Source organism: Paralichthys olivaceus, chromosome 15, assembly GCF_024713975.1.
Source record: "Paralichthys olivaceus isolate ysfri-2021 chromosome 15, ASM2471397v2, whole genome shotgun sequence".
Classification (NCBI taxonomy): Eukaryota; Metazoa; Chordata; class Actinopteri; order Pleuronectiformes; family Paralichthyidae; genus Paralichthys; species Paralichthys olivaceus.
This window is the reverse complement of record NC_091107.1, coordinates 4,603,098-4,626,269: the sequence shown is the minus strand read 5'-3', so window position 1 is coordinate 4,626,269 and position 23,172 is coordinate 4,603,098. Positions and strand designations below refer to the sequence as shown.

The following is a 23,172-nucleotide window of genomic DNA, read 5'->3' as shown; positions in this document are numbered from 1 at the left end:
CAGCGGGGGGGACGAAGCCCCCTCAACCTGCCGTGTTTTACTCCGCTTCCTAACATCACCTCTCCCAAAAAGCTCCTCGCAGGTAAAACTAATGGGCGACTCCACATCTGTGGCCCATTCAGGGCTTTAATGAGCAGGAGAGCGAGGTGCACGGAGCCCAGTATGAATGGACAAGCAGGGACTTTAACTAGCTGCCTCTGCCATTAAGAGCCTGAGGGGCAATTATGTTCCCAAACACAATGACCTCAGAGCCACTACAGTGTGTTAGTTTACACAACAGCCTGCACACAGCAAGTCTGTGTACGTGTGATAACAGTGGGAAAAATACATTTACAAGAAGCTGCAGGGACACTGATCCTAACATGTCTCCAATAATCTTACTGTAATTCATAATTCAATGTTGAAACTTTAATTACAAGGTGCCATCCAAATATATAACCAGTCGATATCTGTGTAATATACTTTTAACAGTAAAAGAATAATTAGGAGGTACATGGATGTAAACATCATCCAGATTCTTGTTCTTTCACAACATATTTCTTGTAAATTAATACAAAATGATGAGTCTTGGATGTTCACGTTTGTTCGGACTAAACCTAAACTTACCTTGTTCTGTAGTTTAGGTAAATATAGGAACTAGAAAGTCACTGAGTCAATCTCAAACCTCTGCAAAGGCCCAACAGCTCGTTTAAATTCACTACATGCAGATTTGTTATTTGGATCGACACCAAAATGAAAACACTCGTGAATCCCAGTCACCTCAATATGCCGGATTATTTCTACGAAGATCAATCAATTATTCTAATCAAAGAAAAACTTCTGAAGATAAAATCCGTCTCTTCGTCCACATCCACTAAAGACTTCGATCATTTCTTCCAAACTGCATCCTGTGTAATCCTACTGACAAACAAACACTGCAGACTCAAACAAACCGAGAGAAGAGAAGAGAAAGTTCCTCATAAATATCAGTCCTCTTAATGTTTCTGACTCTTTTTCATCAAAATCCATGAATTATATTTTTGGGAAATGGGTGAAAATCTATTAAAAACACGTCCTCTCTCGCAGTAGATTCCTAGATCCACCACAGAATGTAAGTTCATGTTCCAAACGAGCTTGGTGGAAATCTGTTCAGCAGTTTTTTTGCCAAACAAACATTAAGAGTAGTAAATAAAACTTAAAAGGGAATCATTTAAATTGTTCTCGGACGTATGAAATGATTCTGTTTCTCCTCCAGGTTTGTTTATGAACCTGAGAATCAAATGCTCTTCTGGCCTCTTCAGTGTTAAACGTGTCGCAGCCTCCTCAGCGTTAAAAAGCTTTTAGAGACGTTGAAGCGTTTCCACCTCGACGTTTCTCAGGGTCAAGCCTTTACGCCGATGTTTTGACTGTCAGCCTCTCTCAAGCCTCTGGGGTTGTCTGACACAGAGCAGCCACCCTCTGTTAAATCTGCTGCTGTGAAATCATTAGAGCCGACCTGCCGGTGGTCCACCGTGTGTGTGTGAGTGTGTGTGTGTGTGTGTGTGTGTGTGTGTGTGTGTGTGTTCTGACCAGTGTGTGTATAAAGTGTGGATCAACGTGGATAAGTGAAGCTTGTATTTCAGATGGATTCAGGAATTATATAGATCTGCAACAGAAACATTCTTTTAACTATGATTTAATCTTTGATCTTTAAAACCGTAAGTTAAGTTTACGAAGATATGAAGAAATAACTAACTTAGAAATATGGAATATTTTGAATTTAAATTGTTTAAATGATGATGTGACCATCAGGAATAATCAGCAATGAAATCAATTATATGACGTGTTGTTCTTTTGGCATAGAGATGTGAATAAACTGTTAAAGATCATGAACAGAGTTAAACATGACTGTAAAACACTGTGAACTGAATCTGACTGAGTTGATCAGATTATAATTCTGTGTTACTACTAAATACTTCATCTACACTCTGCTGAGCTGCATGTATGAGAGATACTCATGTAGTATGAGAGATACTCATGTAGTATGAGAGATACTCATGTACTATGAGAGATACTCATGTAGTATGAGAGATACTCATGTAGTATGAGAGATACTCATGTACTATTAACTACTACTACATGTCATCTGACATAAAGGTTAATGAAACACATGGATTGTATTGATACAGAAATAATTATTCAATTCAATTCAATTCAATTTTATTTATATAGCGCCAATTCATAATTTACATTATCTCAAGGCACTTTACATTTAAAGGTCAAGACCTTAAAACAATATTAACATAGAGAAACCCAACAGTTCCCACAATGAGCAAGCACAGGCGACTGTGGAGAGGAAAAACTCCCTCATTAACAGGGAGAAACCTCTGGCAGAACCAGGCTCAATGTGGGCGGTCATCTGCCTCGACCGGTTGGGGTGAGGAAAGAAAAGTAAGGGGGGAGGAAAGGAGAGATGGGTGGAAAGCGGGGGAGAGAAGAGAGATGAGGTGGAGAGAGAGAGACCGGTAACAATTTGGCACCATCAAAATCAAGGCTAACCATAACAATAACAATGTATAGATCTACAACATGACTAGATATATTAATGAATTGCTGAGTTCTTGTAATAAATGCAGACAATTATTTGTACCTCTGTGTGTAGAATCTGCAGCCGCTGTGTGAAACATGTTGTCTGCAGGGCCGTTGCAACAGGGTCGGGGGGCTTCGAGGTTGAGAGGGCCCCCTGAGAACGGGATCATTTTGATTCTGAAAAAAAAAAAAGGTTTGAAGATTCAATGTAGTTTGTTATGATCTGTTTCTGTGGGTGGGGTGGATTGAGTTTTTCTTATTGGTTGAATGTAGGGGGCCCAGGTTCCTTTAACCTTGTCCCCAATGCCCCCCCCTCTACATCCCTTATGTGAGCTGGAATAACTTTGGATTAATCTTTGTACGGTGGCACAGACAAACCCTGTGGGATCCACAGAAATGACCATTAACAATGAAAACAGTTGTTTCTTCAAGAGTTTGAATATAGTCACATATTTTAAGAGATTATTCAAGTCGTTGTTTATTTAAGTAACACAACAAAATTCAGTGAAACAGCAAACCTGATTAAAAAGGGGCAGGAAATGAATAAAGGGAAATAAAATAAATACTAGTACAATAAAACATGCATAGAAACATATATAACACATGCTTAACTAGAGGTTTTGCATGTTTGATTTGTTTTTTCCTCGTGAAGATGTTTTAGATTTGATAAAAAAATATAAAAATGTAAACATCTCCTGCGGAAAATAAACAAGTGAAGTAAATTTTCCTTCTCAGAGAACAGACGCCAAACTCAGCGAGTGTTAAATCAGCACTGAGCTGTTTACAGGTTGAATCTGTATTTCTACAACAGTCTATAACTGACATTAACTTCTATAAAATGGTCCGATCTTCAGTGTTAGAACGTGTCAGACAAACAGAAAGAGGTGGTCACAGAACGTGTTGGGGTTTATGTCAGTTTACGTCCCCTCAGCTCGTCACTGTCACCTCTCCGCTCCACATTCCAGCCGTCCCGCTCTTATCTTTATGGGCTGAGGACGGGCAGAATTACAGCAGTTAGAGGACAGTTTGTGGAGCTCTGAGACGCAGGATGACCAGAGAGGCCAGAGAGCAGACGTTTGGTGGAGACGACAATCACTTATCAACGGACAGATGAGAGAAGAGAGGACGATATATAACAGGAGAAGAGAAGAAGCAGCAGCTGACCTGAAGGAGAGCCGCTCCGAGCCACTGGGTTTTCTGTGTTTGGAAAAATCAAAGAGACGAGAGCGAAGCTGTTGTGGAGCAGCTGCAGTAAAAGTAAATGGTCTGGCAAAGCTCCTGCGTGACAAACAATGCACTGTTTGTACTTGAGATGCACGAGGAGAATGTGATCGTACACTTAGGAAAAGACAACATGATATTCTGACGATATTCTGCATCAACCTGAACCAGAATTTATCTTTTCAAATCATTCTTTACTTTAAACCAAAGCAAACCACTGAACCACGACTCCGAGTGAAATCACAAAAACATAAATCAGCGTTAACCAAACAAGATTTTCACCAAACTAAAACCTCAAACAAATAAGATCTCAAATCACATCTGCATCAGTAAACTGTGTGTGTGCTGGTTTGAGTTACACACAAAACTAAATTAGATCAAATGGCAGAATATTCAGTGTTTGTCTCTTCACAGGAGTTCAGACGGGAAATTAGAGGATATTAGAATATTAGATATTAGATCTGAGAGTAAACGATTGATTGTTGATGAACCTGGATCATGGAGGTGAAGTGTGACGGTTATAAAACACAACAATGCGGTTAAAAGTAATGGAAAAAAGAAATAGAAAGATAAAAGATGATAGATTGACGATGACAGAGGACGAAGGTTGAAGTCATTTTAAACTCTCATCAAGGGAAACTGAGAGAAAACAGTTTTCTGAGGATGATTCGATAACAAACAAAGTAAATTCAAGCTGGAGGGAATCTTAACGGATCAAAGCAAATGAAAAGAAAAACGAAGCAGATTCACTTTCTTGACGAGTAAATTGGCAAAAATACTTAAGAAACAAAAATAAACAGCAACGTCTATTTCTAGTATCCTGTTATTGTGCCCAATGCGCCACAAATAAAAAGCCATTTACCACAACTGTTCTGGAACGGAGACGGAGGTCTGACGGAGAGAAACTCAAAAAGTAAATAAAAAATAAAAACTTAATATGCATAACAGACTGTTTCTCTACCAAACCACTAACGGTGATAATTGTGATTTACGACTTTACAATCCATCAGATGCAACGAAAGTTAAAAGTAAAGAAAAGTAAAAACAAGTTAAAAGTAAAGCGAAGTGTCAATCAGACACATTTAACAACCAGATCAGAGCTCAGGAACAGTTTCACTGGAGTTTCTTTCTCTCACAGAATCTCACTGTTTCTCCAGAATCATCTTTTATTAGGTGGATTAGATGAGATGTGACCTCAGTGTGAACCTGAGCTCAGATCAGGATAAAGGTCGAGGGTAAAGGTCACATTTAGCATCTTAGCCTTTATCCATGCTGGCCTGCAGAGAGAGAGAGAGAGAGAGAGAGAGAGGACGCAGCTCTCCCATCATGCACTGGGCCTCTGAGCGCCTCCTGGTCCTGCATGGCATGACCCAGTTTGCCCACGTTTCCCAGAATGAGGAGGAGCCGCCATGTCTAATTCTAAACCCAATGGGTTTAATTAGCTTTGCGTGACGGTGTCAGTGCTTGCCAGAGGTTCATATATATATATATATATATATATATTACTGTAAGAGCCCCTGTATGATAAACACTCGGGGCTGAGCGTGCTCTGCAGCGGTTTCCGTGCCGAGCATGGTCGGCTTTGAATCAGGGGGAATATTTGTTTGGAAATGTAGAGTTGAGGGCAGGAACTCTGAAGAGGAGGGAAGCAGTGTCTATTGAAAAATCTACATGATGACACAAACAATCATGAGGAGAATTCATAACACGGCCAAGATGGCTCCCTGTGACCTATTTTGGATGTTTCCCCTGCATGGCAGCGCAGCGGAGAGAAAGAAAGAGATGACTGCAGTCTATTGGGGTTGAAAGCAAAATATGAAGAGACTATTACTGCTGCCCAGGTCTTTCAGCACCTCCAGCGATAGCAAGTCCTGAGAATAAAAAGAAACAGGGGGGGGGGGAGGACATCAAAAAAGAGGGAAGGTTTTGGTTAAAGGTCTGTGATGAACTGAAGGAAAGAGGTGGAAGAAGAAGTGGAGGAGAAAGTGATAGGGGGAGATGGAGAGAAAGAGTAAAGAGGTGGGGAGGGTATGACCAGTATTGTATTTCAACTCTGCGTAGTGGACGTCTTAATCAACAGTGTCAGGTTTTCTTTCTGGAGGCCGCATGGAGTTTTTCATGCTGACAGCCGAGGTAACGTGTGACGGAGACGAGGACGTGTCTTCACTCTGCATCCAAAATATGTAAACAGGTAAAAATGTGTCACGCAGGGTTTCATCAGAACCATTTGACATTTTTTAAATCAATAAAGGAGTCACCTGTAAATCACCTCACATCCTGTACGGATAAAGTCTGAGTGTGCAGGAGCAGTGAATTTCCTCCTTTACAAAATAAAATACAGGCCTCCAAACCAACTCTGAGAAACTGCAATCATTTTTATATTACCATAGTTTTTCACATTTCCGTTCAACGCAGCATCGAGACAAAATCTAAATCTATAATCAATTTATTTTAGACACAAGATATAATAAGGATAATCACGTATTTATGGAGAAATAAAGGAATATTATAGCGGTATTGAAGGATGCACACAAATACTATACAGTCTGATAAGATAAATAAAAGTACACCTTTTAAAATACAAGAGATATTGTAGAAATATAAACTACTTCAGTCAGATCATTTTCTTTCTTTGATCGTTTGCCATGTGTTTCCTGGAAAAACTGATGGGTCATAAATTGAAGAGCCACATTTCCAATTTATTTCTGCTGCAGTGAATGGTTTGTATTTATAAAGAGCTTCTCTGGTCTTGATGACCACTCAAAGAGCACTTATTGTTCTATGAGGGGCAATTCGGGGTTCAGCATCTTGCCCAAGGACACTTCGGCATAGATGGGGAAGACTGGGGATTGAACTGCCGACCTTCTGGTTGAGGTTATGAGGAGTCTTTCTTTGCCTCTTATGTTGTGATTTGTTCTGCATTCATTTGAGTCGTGTATAGTATATTACAGTATAGCTTTTTTGTTTCCCTTCATCTGTCATTTCTATGATTGTGTTGATTTCTCCACTATATTCTCCTATGAAGTGCTTTATTTTGAAAAGCGCAACACGGATTAAAAAAAGGGCTTTTCACAAAATGTGAAAGTCCTGCAGAATATTTCAAATGGCCAAAAGTCAGAGCAGCTCAGTATGAAGAATGACTCACTTCAGGTTGTTAAATTAATGACGCGTTTAAAGTGAGAGCAGCGTTTTAGTGTTGAAGCTGCTCCAGGTGGTGTAAAAACTCTTTGGGTAATTTAAACTACAACAATGCATTTTATGAGCCACTCACACTTTTTTCTTTAACTTTTAAATGTGGATTTCACTGCAAAAACAACAACAACACAACAGCTCTGAACGATCCAGGTAAAAAATAAATACACAAATAAATCAGAATAGAGTCAAAGTTCACACGTGTTATGTTGGATACTTCAAGAAATATACCGAATACTTCAGTGTCAGCAAACTAAAAGTGAGGACGTGTTATTTTGTAGGTTATTTCTATTGTAGTCATATTAGAAGCTGCGTGGTCTCATAGCCTGAAATCAAAGCCAATAAAAAACAGAAGAAAAACATGCGTATGGGAGATAAATAAAACAAAATGGTGACTGCAGCTGATTTTACTGGTTGATAATTAAATTCTGAAGGATTTAGAATAAAGAAATGGGAATAAAACCATAAGCTCATTTAAAAAAAGCTATGAAACTATCCAAACATGAACCTAATATAAAAGGAGACACAAAATAAACACATTCACGCATTTATATGGGAAACAAAAAGCACATTATTGTATTTTCCTGCTGCAGATTTGTGTTAAACGAGCGACATGAGTGTGTGAGTGCAGATTTTTCATTGTAACGCGGCCTGACGGTGAAATATGCTGCAGAGCGCCGCGCTGTAAACAGTGCGCAGGCCGGAGGAGCTTTTATGGAAAACATGTACATGCAACTCCTCTGCAAGGTGACACCTCCTGATTTATGACTGTATTTAGATAAGACGCGGTCGTAAATGGTTTCTAAATAGCGTCAAGGTCATGTATGTAATGGGATAATGTTTTTAGGCGATGGAGATAAGATGGTGTTTAGTGTTCGGTGTCCGAGGAGCTGCGGGAGAATTAACGCGCAGACACAGACGCTCACGGGCCTTTTTCTTCTTCCCCTCACACCGCTGAGGTTCTGTCCCAAAACAACCGAACAATTCATCAAGCTTTTCATTTGCACGTCTCACATGCACCTCGTGTTATTCCTGGAGGAGGAGAGGTGGATAACATCTCCTCAGATTAACTCGCTCTGATAATAACCTCCAAATCCAGACGTTTGGAAACAACATGACGCGTTTGAGAAAATAAAGAATATTAATAAAACACTTAAACAAGCATTACAGAGCTGATGATAACATCGAGAGGGAAACTGAATAATAATAATAATGCCATATTCTCAAAGTAAAACAATTACGCGCAGCCACACGTTTACGCAGGATGAGATAAACGCTGACGCTTCTCTTTTTCTTCCATTATTATTTCACTTATTTAAAAATAAATCAGACTAAAAACCAAAAAGAAAGTTTGTTTTTAAAGTCTGTTCAGATATTATGAATATTTCTATTTGATTTTGTCAAAAGCAAGAATATTTGAAGTGTCTTTTTTAAATGCATGTGTGCGCACCATCACAATCCTATTCTAATTTCCCTATAACCTATTTAAATCCCCATACAGTCAAATATCCCATCGTCATCGACCTTAAGTTGATACGTAACACATTGATTTGAAGTGCAGAAGCACCTAATTGAACAGGTATGTCTGGACAGACGATGCGTAAATTCCGTGCGTAAAACCTCTCCAAACCTGAGAGGAGACCTTCAAACTCACAAAGCCCAGAAGAGCTCCAAAGTCTGACACATTTTTTTACTCTTATGAGCTCCTCTGTGCAGCCAAGCATCAACTCCATCGAGCACATATTTGCTCCTATGTGTGTGTGCAGTGCCTTGAGATTATGGCACCATGGCGCATGTTATTACAAAGCTCTCCAGACTCTCCTCCCATTCTGGGCGCTCTCCTCCATTGGCTGCCTCCTCTCCACGCTGACATCCAAATCATATAAACCTGGGGGCCTCACACCTTCGCCGGGGTCAAATTTCTTGGTCGAATCAGAGCAGCCTCTTCGGGAAACTATCTAGACGCAAGTGGAGCTCAGAAACATCGCCGAGATTTTCGTTCTCAGGAATTATAAACTTTTTCACGGCCTCGGCTGAAGTCGCTTCCAGAATGACGACGATGTAAACGTCTGTGGCGGCGCTTTGTTCGACTTCTTCATGAATCCGAGGGAATAAATGTTGAATGAGTCCCGTTGGCTGCAGATCCCCGAGCACTGACCGTTTTGGGGCCGCAGCAGCAGAGAGAGACCCACGGTAACGGTGTAATTTCCTCTCCCGCTCAACATGAACCTCATCGGGGGTTACCAGCATCACCACCACCTGATGCACGAACCGTTCCCGTTCGTCCAGCGGTGCCATCAGGACGCGCCGTACTTCCAGAGCTGGGTGGTAAATCACGGCGAGGTGCCCCCGGACTTCCAGATCCAGGCACCCTACCCGGCCGCGGAGCTCGGGGCTCCCGGAGCGACGCACGACGCGCGGCTGGAGGGGCTCCAGGCGGGCATGGGGAAGAGGAGAGCGTCGGGGCCGAAGAAGGAGCGTCGGAGGACGGAGAGCATCAACACAGCCTTCGCCGAGCTGCGGGAGTGCATCCCCAACGTCCCGGCGGACACGAAACTGTCAAAAATCAAAACTTTACGCCTGGCGACCAGTTACATCGCCTACCTGATGGACGTCCTGGCCAAAGACTCCGGGGAGACGGAGGGCTTTAAGGCCGAGATTAAGAAATTTGAAACCCGGGATCTGAAAAGGAAACGAGAGCTGGTGAGTTCACGAGGCTCCGAGGGAAATCACTGCAGCCAAAATATTCCCCTGTAATTACAGATGATTCTTTTACATATAAACTGGATGTTTGAGGATTTCAATATGTTATTTATTAGAAGTATAAGTACATTTTTGATTTAGACTCAATTTAAAACATGATCTCTTGTTTTCATCATCAGGACCGACCTCTGATTTTATTCTAAAAATAGAAGCAATTTGAACTGTGCAACACAAAATATGATTATATTACATTTTAAGCCAAAATCCTGACTGTTATTTGCCACTTCATATAAAAACATGGACCATATTAAGGTAATTATTATGGAGTTCCTGTTGCTTATGCTTCACTGTAATTATGGAAACTGCGTGTACCTCATTAATGAGGCTCACACTGTATTTCTACTGAAATTTAACTCCGACACCTCGTTAGAAAAATCAGTGTTTTTGGATTTTAAATCTTCATGCACAGATGAGATCACTCGGTCACATGTTGTAACGCAGCAGTAAAACAGCTCATGCATAAAGTATTTCCAGCTGCTCAGCACCGTGACAACATCCAGCCTCAGCTACACATCCACAAACACACGTATACATTATATTATTTCCACTTTAAAATAACTTTACAACACGCAGGTCGATAAATGGGGTTTTCACTAATGCACGGTTTTGAATGGAACATGTGTTATGTGTTTATTTCAAAGACGATGATATTGAGTTTGAGTCAAATGAAAAATAGATTTAGTGCCACATGTATAAGTATCATTAAATATCAGCCTATATTGACACAACATTTGCTTTATTATGTTTCATAATTATTAATAAATTAAGTTCAGTCTTTAGTTGAGCTTGCACAGAGTAATATCTGTGTATTTTCCAGTGTAATAAGATTCAGACTCAGAGTAAACTTGATATTTATCATGTATTTATATGACTGAAGTAGTAATTCTCACTAAACTATGTAGGATTCTGCAAACTGAGGTATTTCATGTATTTCATCCTCGCGTGTGTGTGTGTGTGTTGTTTTGGTTCCCCTCCTCCCACAGACCGACGGCCTGCAGGACTCTTTAGGAGCCGAGAAGAAGGTGAAGGGCCGCACCGGTTGGCCGCAGCAGGTCTGGGCCCTGGAGCTCAACCAGTGACCCTTCCTCCCTCCATCCCTCCCTCCATCCACCCCTCCATCCATCCATCCCTCATTCATCACCCAAACCTCTTCACAGACTGGATTCAAATCAGATTAAAAAAACCACTGACTGACTGACTGAACCTGAACGCACCGCTGTGCACACACATTGATGCGCAAAATGGAGAGAATTAAAGGACGACGCGCAAACGAGGTGAACGGCGGAGGCCTCTTTTTTAATTTTATTTCTGTTTTTACTGATCTGATGTTCTCCTGGTGTGACGTGGACACACACATGTGACTGTAGGTGTTTGCTGTTTGTGGTATTTCTGCTTTTTGATGTCTCCACCTCCGGTACTGTATAAAACCACATGTTGACACACGAAGAAGAAAAGTCTCCCCTCAAAGAACAAGTGTGCAGATGTGTTGTTGTTGTTGTTGTTGTGTTAATGTTTCTGATCAGAAAATAAACAGATGGTAAGACGATCGATGTAGAGAAGGTCTCAAAGAAATTTACTGCAAAGGTGCAAAAATAAAATTAGCATTAAGTTCAAATTTATAGTCCGCAAAACTCGTTCCATGGCGCGTAATTGTGCCAAATGTACATTTAACATTCAACATAAATTGTTTTAAGACTTTACTACTTCGTCTGATCGACCTTTATCAAACCAGAGCGCAGGTTTCAGGCTCAGTTATTTAATTAACTTTCATACAGAAGCGTTTTTACACAATCCACATTTAACAACCACATTTTGCCGCGTGTTGGCTGCGCGCAGTACATTTTATCCACCGCCAAAATATTTGGTTGTTAGATTTGAAAATGTAAAAATTTTTTTAATTATCTTGAAGGCTAATCTTTTCTCTTTTGTCGCTTTGCTTTCGCTAAATACTTTTATTGAATTAATAAATCTGGTCTGAAAGTATTTTATTTTTTAAAAAAGTGTCTCATCTGCAAAAAAAAAAAAAAATGTTCATAACAAAACGAAAGATGATCCGTGTTAAATAGAAACACGTGAAAATGTTGTTTCATGTTTAAAGACATTAATTTACAGGTCAGTGAATGAGCTCGTTGGTGTGAGATGATAATAACAGTTTTTTGAGGGGAGACGTTTTTTCAGTCACGGTTTCATCCCGTTGAATTTGGTATTAAAGCATAAAACACTATAATGGTTTTACTGCAGCATTTCAGTCAGACTGGCTGTAAACTTTCTGACTGAACGAAGTGAATCTACCTCAGAAGAATTAATGTCACTGTCCGTGTTGAGAAGAGAAACACGTCGACACATTTTAAATGTTCAGTTATGACGCACAGCGGAAACTCTCACTCCCACTAAAACTCCAAACTCAAAAATTAAAGGGACTGAAGTTTTATTACTGTGCGATGTTGACGGAAATGTACATTAGATGTGAAGTTATATAAAGTTCAGTAAATAAATGAATTATTTTAAAACACTCGAGCTGTGGTGAAGCTGACATCTTTATTTCTTCTCATTTGCGTTTGTTGGGACAAGAAGATTTTTTTTCTTTTTTACGAATTTAATTGAATCGTCCATTTACGGACTTTTTCCACAATAAGAGTTGTTTTTAATTTTCTGAATATCTAAATATTCTCTGGTGATTTGGATTATTTCATTGATTCATGCACAGTTTAAAGACTGATCTTAATTTAAAATCAATAGCCAATATTTTAATGATCTTATTTTACACCCCACTGTGGAAAAACACGTATGGGGGACATAAAAGAATGGGCAACATCATATTATTACATTTCTCTGTTTAAATCTACAATTAATACGTTTAATCAAAGACAATACTTTTTCTAATCCTGTGTAGACTTGTCATTTAAATATTATATATTTATATATTTTTTAATTTTATTGTAGGTGATAATTATCAGTGGGTGATTAAAAAAAAGAAAAGTCTGTTCTTTGTGTGAATAAGTGAAATGATTTTAAATAGAATTAATTTGTTTTTAATAAAGTTAGAGGAAAATTTACTGAAAAACAAAAAGGTTTGGTTTCAAACTACAACTTCTCCACCCCCACATCCGGCTGACCTCATCCAACAGGCGAGTCCACAGCGACATCTGGTGGTTGGTGTCTGTTACGGAAACTTCTGCCCTCACCTAAAAAGACAAAACCAGGTTTGTTTTCATCCTTAACTTCAGAACAAATTATTTCAAAATCACTTGAATGTGTTCGTAAAAACAACCAGTGAGACAGTGGATGAATCTGTGAATAAACAGAGGCGAGAGCTTTGATTCTGCCTGTACAATACATTTATTATAATTATTATCATCAGGAGCAGTAAGCAGTCATATTTAAATATGTATTTTCTAATACAATAATTAGGTTAATGTGGCATGGCCTATGAGTTAATAAAGTCGGGTGTTTCTCTACGTGACACTAACAAAAACCTACAAGCCAAAACTGAAAAATACAAACTAACAAATAAAAACCTGGTCAACTTAAATATAACGCAACAAAAGATAATGAGATAAAAAAAAAAAGGTCAAACAGTGTGTACGCTCATGTCAATGTAGCCACTATGATTTAAAAAGAACTGCAGTTAAAGGGGACGAGCGTTTTAAGATGAAGGACAAACAGAAGTCGGACGTCAGCACAACACGGAGGACTTAAATAAGCGTGTCAAATTCATCATGTTTAACGTTAACAGGGGTCACAGGAGGCCACCTACTGGTCATTTCTCATCACTGCCTGTGGTTTACTGAAAAATAAAAAGACCCAATCCAACAGCTGATGGCGAAGTTCAACAGAGATGTGATTTTCAGCTTTGCAGAGCATTTTATACACTGCACAAACTAGAACAGTGATAGATTACTTAAATAGAAATAAGGAGAAATAATCATTAGTTGCAGCCAAAACTAGCAGAGTCACTGTTTACGTACAAATGTAAAACCTTTAAGGAGTCGAGAGTCATAAAGTAGAAACACAAATCCAGTTGTCTCCCCTGTCCGTTTGTTTGTCAGCAGGATTACGCTAAAACGACAGGACAGACTTCCACAAAACTCAGAGGAAGGTTGGGACACGGGTCAAGAAAGAAGCCATTCAATGTTGGTGTGCATCTGGACAAGAGGACAGATCCAGGAATTGGAATTGTTTGTTTTAAATTATCACCACTTCGCCAAAATCAGACATATTTAGAGGATTAATATCAACGAGTCTGAGTAACATAAGTGAATTTAAGTGACTGTTGGGTCTTGGCGGAGGAATGAGCTCTGCTGAGTGACATTCTAAATATGGGAAGGAAAACAAAAAGAACAATCTACAGTCATCAATCCGGCTTCTTGAAATACATCCAGGTTCGAAAAGCTTCAAATCAAGAGTTGAGACGCCGTCCACTATAAACACTTAAATATTAAAAAGGTGCCAATATTTACTCTTTCAACCTTCCCCTGCTTCACACACACACACTCACATACTTGTACTTCTATCTTTTCTGAGGACACTTGTTGACATAAAACACTCGAGCCCCCTACACTTCACTTTAACTATCACAAATAAACGCCTAACCCCAAACATCACCCTATAATATCAAACAATCCAACAGCCCTTTCAATTCATGAGGACCGGCCAAAATGTCCTCTCTCCATCTGTGAAATAGTCCTCACAAACACAGAAGTACAAGTACACACACACAAACGCACACAAAAAAACAAAACCAAAGAAAACTAAATCATATCTCCAAGAAACAACTTTATACAACCAATAGAATTAAGGCTCAACTAAAGAGGAAATAACTATTATATATATATATTTTTTTTAAAAGGAAGTAGCTACCGACGCCTGCAATGCACAAAGAAATAAATCCTCATGTGTGTTTATACGATGAAGGAGACGAGTGGGTCGCAGCCAAATGCTACATCATTCACCACAGTCTTTAAATGCATCACGTTCGGTTGGAAAATGGCGACGTCATCATTTTAGAGATGAGTGCGAAAAGACTTTGCCAGTTTTGTGACCCCGAGCCCTCGACAGCTAAACGGGAATTCAGTGAAGGCGGCACCGCTTTCCTACAATTCATTTGTTCTTTCACATTAAAAAACGAAAACCTCCCACTCAGCATCATTCATCACCAACACTCTTCTTTCGGTCTCTGTTTGGCACAAGCACGTTCTTGTGGATGGTGAACGTGTTTAACAGTCAACTCGGCAAAGAGAAGAAAAGAAAAATTACCAAAATGTGTTTTTGCTTTTTACACTTAAGGCAGCTAATATTGTACATTGCATTCAACCAGGTTACTTCAGATCGGACGTGATTCCTTTTGTACATATCGACAAGTTACATTACAGCGTGACAACGTAAAAACCCTGCGGTGACGCGAAGTCCTGGTCCTCGAAAGTCTTTAGGGACCCGGCTTTTTGCGGAGGAGAGAGGAGACCGTTGTGACAACATGTGCACAGACAGGGTGTATTTGAAAAAAGGGAGAAAATAGCGAAAGCGAACTCGTCCCATCCTGAACTTTTCAGCCTCCTTCTCTGTGAGATGTCCTTTGAGGACAGAGAGAGTCACTGTCTGGTCTGAAGGACGAGTTGGCTGCAGGATTGTGGGAGGAGTTGGTCATAGCGGTGGTTGCTGTAGTTAGTGGTGTCCAGCTTTGCTAATGCTTGTTTGTCACCATGGTTATAGATCACTGTCGATGTCTGTCGTGGCGATTGCTGCGGTTGTTGTCGGGAAGCTTTAGTCCAACGGTTTGCCGCCGTCTCCTTTCTGGTCCAAGCGGCTCTTGCTGCTCTTCACCATGTAAATGAAGTACGTCAGCGTCTCCTTCTCGTTCACAGGGATATTCCTGAAGTGACGACTCACCGTCTGCAGAGGAAGGGAAAGCAAAAGTTAAAATAAAAGCTTGTTGTTTATCATAGTAATTGTTTTCATGGTTTGTCTGGTGTTCATAGTGTGGGAACTAAACCAAAGCCCATCTGGACCCGACAATTCAGGCCAGGTTCAGACAAAAAAAAAACTATATTTGGGTCTGGTTTGGTCATGTTGACTGGGGCATCTTTCTACTTGTTTTTTTTATTCTGCGTATGCCTGTAATTGTGGAAAACACTGGACTCAGGTCGGGTTCAAACAAACAATTGCGACCAGAGCCACACACACACACACACACACACACACACAGCCATGATTTCCAATAACGATCCTTCTTTTCTTTAAGAGAAAAAGTGAAAGGCTCTGCTATGTATCAAAGACCACATCACAAAGATGAAATATTGTTCTTTAAATTTAAGGGTGTTTATAGAAATGTTCATGACAAAATTTAAAAACCAACGACCATTACTGGGAAAACAGGGTCCTGGCCAAGCCACAAGGAAACAGCACAGTGTCCTCAGAGCGCTTATTATGTCTTATGATCCAGACACAATGAATTTATTGACAATAATCGGCCAAGCACTGGATCAGTAAATGTTTCACACTGATCGGTGACGGACAAATCTCCATTTACGTTTATAATCATGTAAAATGTTGCGATCTTTATCTAATTTATAATCATGAACAATCTATTTCAAACACATTCGTTGTGTTGCTCTTGGCCACCATGGACACATTCAACTTTCACAGTTTACGTTATAAAAGGAAGAGAACCCCAAGACTAATGACTTCAACCAAAGCCAAGTGGAGATAAGAGTTAGACCTGGAGTCCCTTCAATAAAACCAGACTGTACATGTGTGTGAGAGAAACTGATTCCTAGAACAACACTCAAACATTTGGACTTTACTGTTCGTAAGAAGCATCGTCCTGTGGGAACGATGCCGAAGTGCAAAGATTTTGATCAATAATTGGTTGATTTGCATGAAACTGGTGATAAAAGTAAACTTAATAGTTTAGATATTCATCCTCAGGAACTAAAGACATTTAACTGAAGTGAGTAATAGCTGTTTGGATTTATTTAGCAGCAGAAGGAGAAGAAAACAAACATCCTGTGTGCAGCCTCTTGCTCACCGCAGCCACTGGTTCTCCTGAGCGGAGCTGAAGTCGGGGGCAGCTGCAGCTGCTTGTGGAGCTGTTGACTGCTGCTTTATTAATGATGTGGGAGGCTCATGAATGGAGGGGCCTGAACCTGAGTTAAAGCCGAGGGAAACGTTCAACTTACTGTTTCATTCATTCCGATTGTTAACTCTACAGCCTGGTCACATCCGACCTCCTCCCCCCCAGGTGGACCGAGGGTGCTATATACTGGACGTATTTGTACGGACAAGGGCTGAGCCAGCTGCACGAGGTCCACCTGTCAGTTCAGCAATTCAGACTAACAATCTCTCCACAACCAATTACTGCTGACTACGAGCTGCAACACGACGTATATCACAGCAAATGAGTGACATGGAGGCAAGGGTCAAGAAGAAAGATGGTGGTAACACCTCATGAAGGCGGCTCGGCGGCGTTCAACGTCAGACAAAATTAACTACCTGCATGATTATTTCAACTCATAGCTTCCTCGCAGGACGCTGCTTCAAAGTTGTGAAGTTAAGTTTGTGTAACTCCAGGAGGGCTTGTGTTGAGTTTTTAGAAAGATAAACTAATAGTGGTGTTGTAAATCAGTTCTTGACATTTTTAAGTCGCGCCTAGGTTTGAGAGTTTCTCTACAGCATTTTGTTGCCTGTACTGAAATAGCTGTCATGCTACACAAACGTCACGATCAACTTGGCTCTGGCAGCATGTAACTCTAGCCCACAGTAAGCTAGCAGCTACCTCAAAGTCGAGTCACCGCAACAACAAAATGCCTTAAGCTGAATGGTTGCTGTAGTACAAGTGAAAGGATTCAAACACCGGGTCATGCAGCAAATGTCTGAACAACAGCTGAAAGCATTCAAACACAAAAAGAACGATTCTCTTCCTCTGTCTTATCTTTAAAACCCATGTTTGAGCCAGTTTGCTCTGAGCAAAATACAGGTTAACATTATCAGGTTTCTCAACTATGAACCTTTGCAGGAACTGTGGTTCCATCACTGGGAGCAGGTGCTAATGAAAGCTAGGGGAAATCTTTTTACCCCCTCCTCGGTATGATTTGGTTTCATGGTTAATATAGAATGGACATTACAGTAGGTGGTGAACTGACACTTTCAGGTAACAGGGTCTCTTACCTCTGCCAGCTGGGCCTTGTTGAGTCCAGGTCTGGTCTGCAGCTTGTAGTGTCGCTTGTAGCGTCTCAACGTGTTCACCTGCAGCTGGAAAAGGTCGACCTGAACACACGACACAAGCAGGGAAGTTGTCAGTTGCTCGGTTTGGAGATATGATAAAATGTTATCCTGCCTCCATCTTTGATTCACACGTTTGACAGATTTACTAAATGCGCCCAGCTGCTTTTGCCATGATGACATTTTTATGATGTCTGTGGAGGAATTATCATAGTAACAATCAACACTGGAAACAAAAGAAGGAAAACTAAACACAGGATGAATATACGAGTATCCTCTGTCATTGTGTTCTCTTCCTTTGCTCTACAAAACAATTACAGGTCCTTCTTGCTCTACAATCAAATACGACTTCAATGTTTTAGACATTGTGGGTAACACTTGCGTCCACATTACCTCAGGCACCTCCACATCATGATCGGGAGATTCCCCTCCATCGTCACTGGTCTTCCTCTTCCTCTTGTTGCGGACGCTCTGGATGAAGTTCTTATGAAAATCACAGATGTAGAGGTGTCGCACCTATAGAGGAAATAGCAGGCATTAAAGTAGTCCATGGACGAAACCTTATAGGACACAAGGCCAACTAGTCCCAGGATAACAAATTATTCAAAACAGTTCTCGACACACCACCTGAGGTTCGGTGCTATTACGCTATTTTTTCCCCAGCAGTGTTTAACAGTGTTTGATTTTGTCTTTGCACAAGTGACTGTAGATTTTGCTTGTAAAATAAAAAGGTTTTGACTCTCAGCCCTGACCACAGGCTTTTTTTTCTAGGTAATAATTAAAGTGTGCCATCTTGTGCTTGCTGCCTCAGCTGAACCGCCTAAAATACATGTCTGTCCTGCAGTGAACTCGCGTGCATGTCATTCCACTGGGCCACACTCTCGACTGTGACTTGTTGCATGAGTCCCAGTGTGCTTGGAAAACAAAAAATCACAGGAAGAACAAGAGGAGGAGCAGCAGCAGCTCCTTCTTCAGGCTGCACTGAGTTACTCAACATGGTGCTATCCAGGAACTAAAGCGTAAACCCCTCTGAATACAATGAGGATTAAGAGGGCGGGTTACTGCAGCCACAACACATTCATGCTTGTATTCACTGATGTCTTGTGTCTTTTTTGAAGGGGGCAAGGAAGATGTTATGTTTATTATAGTTTTTCCGTAACCAATTCACAGTTGTAAACATATTTTAAGCATGAAATCCAGTTGTGCGGATGTAGATTTCTGTTGTATAAACAGTGTAAGTTGATCTGTTTTGGTTTTTGACTGTGACGCAAAATCTCGGTGGACAACGTTAATTACCTTCTTTCCACATAAACAAAATGTTTGAGACAATAATCCGCAGGCTAATATGTTGATGTAACCTTCAAATATTTTGTTTGACTGGTGCATGTTCCAAGTGTTTATACAGTGGTGTGCATTCCAGATGTTTTTTTTTATTCAATGATAAAAAGTTTTGAGCACATTTAATGTGTAAAATGTGCTAGACCCTGCTGTCCAGATGTTTAATAATGTTTATCAACTCCCAGCTACTCATTGCAGCCTCACACAGGGATCAAACTGCCCATGAGCAGAAGCAAAAGATTATTCCTCATGGTATTTAACTGTTTTATAAATGAATTGATTATTTATGGTGTTTTGCTTTTAATTACATTTCATCTTTGTAGTTTTAGCACAGTTCAGGTTTCACAGCTGAAAATTATTCAGGCATGTCAGATCTCCGTAATTGAGACAATAATACACAAGTTAACACCTTGCTGCAATCAGAATATATATTATTTCAGTGGCGCATATTCCTAAATCACTTTGCAATAAACACAATTGTCTATATTTAACTGGGGGAAGGTGGTGGACTCTGGGGCTCCTGAGGGTCTCAGGCCCTGGTACACCTGCCTGCTTGATGAATTGTCTAGTTTAAAAAAAAGTTTAGGGAAGTATAAAAAACAAAACAAAACACAACCTCCATACAAAGACCTAACAGTGATGGTGGTAAACAGCTTAATTCCCTGTCCTACTGTCAATTCCCTTCCTGATCATCTTTGAACGATTTCTTCAAACAAGAGAATAATGGAGTTTTGCAGTAGAAGTGTGACATATGTTGGCACATCATTTAGAAAGTTAAGGCAAGCGTTGATATTGAATCTTATTTCTACTACTGACTTGGAGACAGAACGAATCGATTTCCAGGAGTGTGTGAAAAGTTCACAAACAAAAAGATTAACAAAGTCTGAGGCTTAGTTTCAGAGTGTTTTAGTTTCACATTGTAAGAAGGCCACTGTGCTGTAAGTCTTCTGCGTCAAAGCAGAGTATAATGGAAAACACGTGAGAGTCGAGAGAAAGACATAGTATTGTACTAGTTAGCTCCAGGCCGAGTTTAGAGCAACTTTAATCCGCTGTGACCGAGCTGGAGTCACTCAACCCCGAAAGCTTCCCTGACAACAGCCATTTTAAGAGGAGCAGCGGGGGCTCGTCGCAGTTAAAGCTCCGGGTTGATCCGGAGCTGTCCCGCGAGCAGCTAACACGGCTAACGCTAACCCGACATTCAAACAACAGTTTGGCAGATTAGCTTTGGCCGCAGAGAATCGCCCTCACGTCACCGCCACCGGTGACGCCAGCAGCCGGGGAAAGCTGCGAACGTGTCCCGGTGTTGACCTCGCGTTTGCGAACATGCTAACTAGCATTAGCTGACAGCTGGAGCGTCTCAACGGCCCCCCCCCCCCACACACCCCATGAACATGCTAACCTTAACTTCCAGCTACAAGCTAGCCCCGGATTAAACTTTAGAATGAAAACTGTGGCAAACAGACTCACACTCTTGTCGATGTCCAGCTTGAGCTTCTTCTGGGATATACTCTTCTGGATCCTCTTGCTGAAGGAGGCGTTTCCAGCGGAGCGGCCGCAGCGCTCCCCGTCCTCGATCAGGCAGCAGCTCTGCCCGTAGAACGGCGGTGCGGGCGGTCCGTCATGGCTGTCCTCCTCCGTGCTGAACCCGTTCATCCTGTACCGGGTCAAGTGCTCCCTCTCTCTCGCTGCGACAGCCCGGGTGAGGTCGGTTAGACAGCCGGCGTGGTTGGCGACCCACGGCTCCCGTTCACGCTCTTTCCCCCTTTGTGAAAGACAATCCGGTGATGTTAGCTAACAAAGCTAGCTCGGCGAACGGCTTCGATTCGAGCGCCGAGCTGCTCCCGGTGTTTTATCCAAGCTCCGGTGACTTACTCGGAAACACAACCGTTACCGGTTAAAGGCATGTTTCCCCGCGGATCTCCGTCAGATTCACGCTGCAAAAAAAACCAAACAAACAAACAAAAAAAAAAACAGCCGCCGCTAACGTTAGCTAGCTCCGGTGCTAGCGGGACCGCAAGGTGGCTGCGACGCCGCTAACGAACTAATTCCTCCGGGGGGAGACCCGCCGCTGTGTGTCCCGCTGACAACACGGTGCTTCCTCGGTGAGGTTCGCGTGTGACACCGACTCTCACGCGCTAAACCGGCGACAACGACGCGAAACAACTTTAGAGGAATCACGCATTTAAACTGGCTGCGCCGCAACAACCGCGGGTTCGAGAGCAGCTCGTACAATGGGACACGCTCCGTGTCCGGGGCGGAAGTTCCGATCCCGGCCCAGGATTGGTTGATTTTTCACGAAGGCGGGCTTTGCGTGGAAATGCTGCTTTTCTACTGGTTGAAAGATACATCAATCTTGTTGTGGGTTCTTCCTGTATCGTTCGGCGTCATGTGTTATTTTCTTTTTTCTGTTTGACTGAATGAGGTTAAAGGTGGCGAACATGAAACTGGATCATACTTTTAGAACAACGTCGGTTTAATGTGACATTCATGTAAAGGCACATGCATTGTAATAGTAATAATAATAAACTTTATTTATGTTGCACTTTTTAAAAACAGAGTTGTTTTAAAGGTACAGTGTGCAGAATTCAGTGATATCTAGTGTTGAAGTGTCATGTTGCAGCTGAACACCCCTCACCTCACCCTCTCCTTCCAAACATGAAAAAGAACCTGTGGGAGCTTCAGTTGTCATAAAAACTCAAAAGGTGTTTAGTTTGTCCAGTCTGGACTAATGTAAAAAACATGGCGGCCTCCGTAGAGAGGGTCCCCTCCATGTAAACATAAAGTATTTGAATATAAAGGGTCTTTACTGGGGTAAAGAAAACTACAATTCATACATTTTAGATCAAATGAACAAGTGAAAACATCATGAGAATTATTCTACATTAAATTTCTGCCAATAGTTCCCTTTCACCTAAATCTTACACACTGGACAGGTTGCGATGTGACAAAGAGACCAGACAACAGGGTAGTGTTCAAATTAAATTAATAAATATATGAAAAAACACACAAAAGCAGTAATATGACAATACAAATAAATAAATAAGTAAAATAAAAGGTGGAAAAAAAGGGTTTTGAGAAGTGATTTAAAAGAAGTGACAATCTGTTTTCAATCTGGACTTTGGAGCAGCTGGATCCACCCGAGGATCTGAGGCCACATAAGGGGTCAACAGTTCTGTGAAGTAGCTTGGGGTAGGATCCTTTAAAAGAGATCAGTAAAATCTTAAAATCAATTCTAAAATGGACAGGGAGCCAAAGAAGGGAGGGCCGATGTTGTCTTTAAAAAACCAGTGAGAAGCTGCTGTGTTGGAGACAGGAGAGTGATGAGTCACAGTCTGGAGAAGACTAGCCTGTTAATCACTTTGGAGATGGTTCTGATTTGTAGGAAGCAGAACTGGACAACTTTTTTAAATAGTTATTTGATAGCGAGTGTTTGAATGAACTGTTGATTCACATTTATTAAGTCTGACACTGAGCCGAGATTGATGTTGTGAAATTAAACAACAAATATAAAGGTTTGATAGAGGAGGTAAACCATGTGTCCTTACATGCCCCACAAACCAACATGTTTTTCTATGCACACAACGTCCTACACTTACACACAAACAAAGTGCACAGCATAAAAAAACAACTACACAACCATCAAACAAAGACACAACAGTAAAATAGCAGAATTTTCTCCATGGTGTTCTTCACTTCATGAAGGCTTGAGGCCAAAATGTGTCAATTCCCTAACGGAGGCCGTAACTCTTCAATAAACATGTCCAACATTGTGTTTTCCAAGAGATCTGAAGTACTTGGTCCAATTTAGGAACATCAGTTAGAAAGTTAAGTCAAGAGTTTATTTCTACAACTGATTTAGAGAGAGAATGAATCGACTTACAGAAATGTTTGAAC

At 41.0% G+C, this 23,172-nt stretch overlaps 2 protein-coding genes and 1 long non-coding RNA gene across 3 annotated transcripts in view; 1 reads left to right on the top strand and 2 right to left on the bottom strand.

The window, feature by feature from the left end:
- LOC138413834 (uncharacterized) overlaps positions 1 to 2,801 on the bottom strand; it is a 28,373-nt gene extending 25,572 nt beyond the window's left edge. Inside the window, exon 1 of the long non-coding RNA XR_011246232.1 lies at positions 2,609 to 2,801. This is a non-coding gene — a long non-coding RNA (uncharacterized lncRNA). The remainder of the gene's footprint in view (positions 1 to 2,608) is intronic.
- Positions 2,802 to 8,748: 5,947 nt separating this feature from the next.
- LOC109635657 (heart- and neural crest derivatives-expressed protein 1) lies at positions 8,749 to 12,238 on the top strand. Its single transcript, XM_020096991.2, has 2 exons — positions 8,749 to 9,663; positions 10,707 to 12,238. Exons 1-2 carry the CDS (start codon positions 9,184 to 9,186, stop codon positions 10,800 to 10,802), a joined length of 576 nt encoding a protein of 191 aa, XP_019952550.1. The 5' UTR covers positions 8,749 to 9,183; the 3' UTR covers positions 10,803 to 12,238.
- Positions 12,239 to 13,043: 805 nt separating this feature from the next.
- On the bottom strand, positions 13,044 to 21,540 carry sap30l (sap30-like). Its single transcript, XM_069539885.1, has 4 exons — positions 20,746 to 21,540; positions 18,334 to 18,456; positions 17,887 to 17,985; positions 13,044 to 15,612 (listed from the first exon to the last, which is right to left on the bottom strand). The coding sequence occupies exons 1-4, from the start codon at positions 20,929 to 20,931 to the stop codon at positions 15,484 to 15,486; spliced, it is 537 nt and encodes a 178-aa protein (XP_069395986.1). The 5' UTR covers positions 20,932 to 21,540; the 3' UTR covers positions 13,044 to 15,483.
- Positions 21,541 to 23,172: the final 1,632 nt, after the last annotated feature.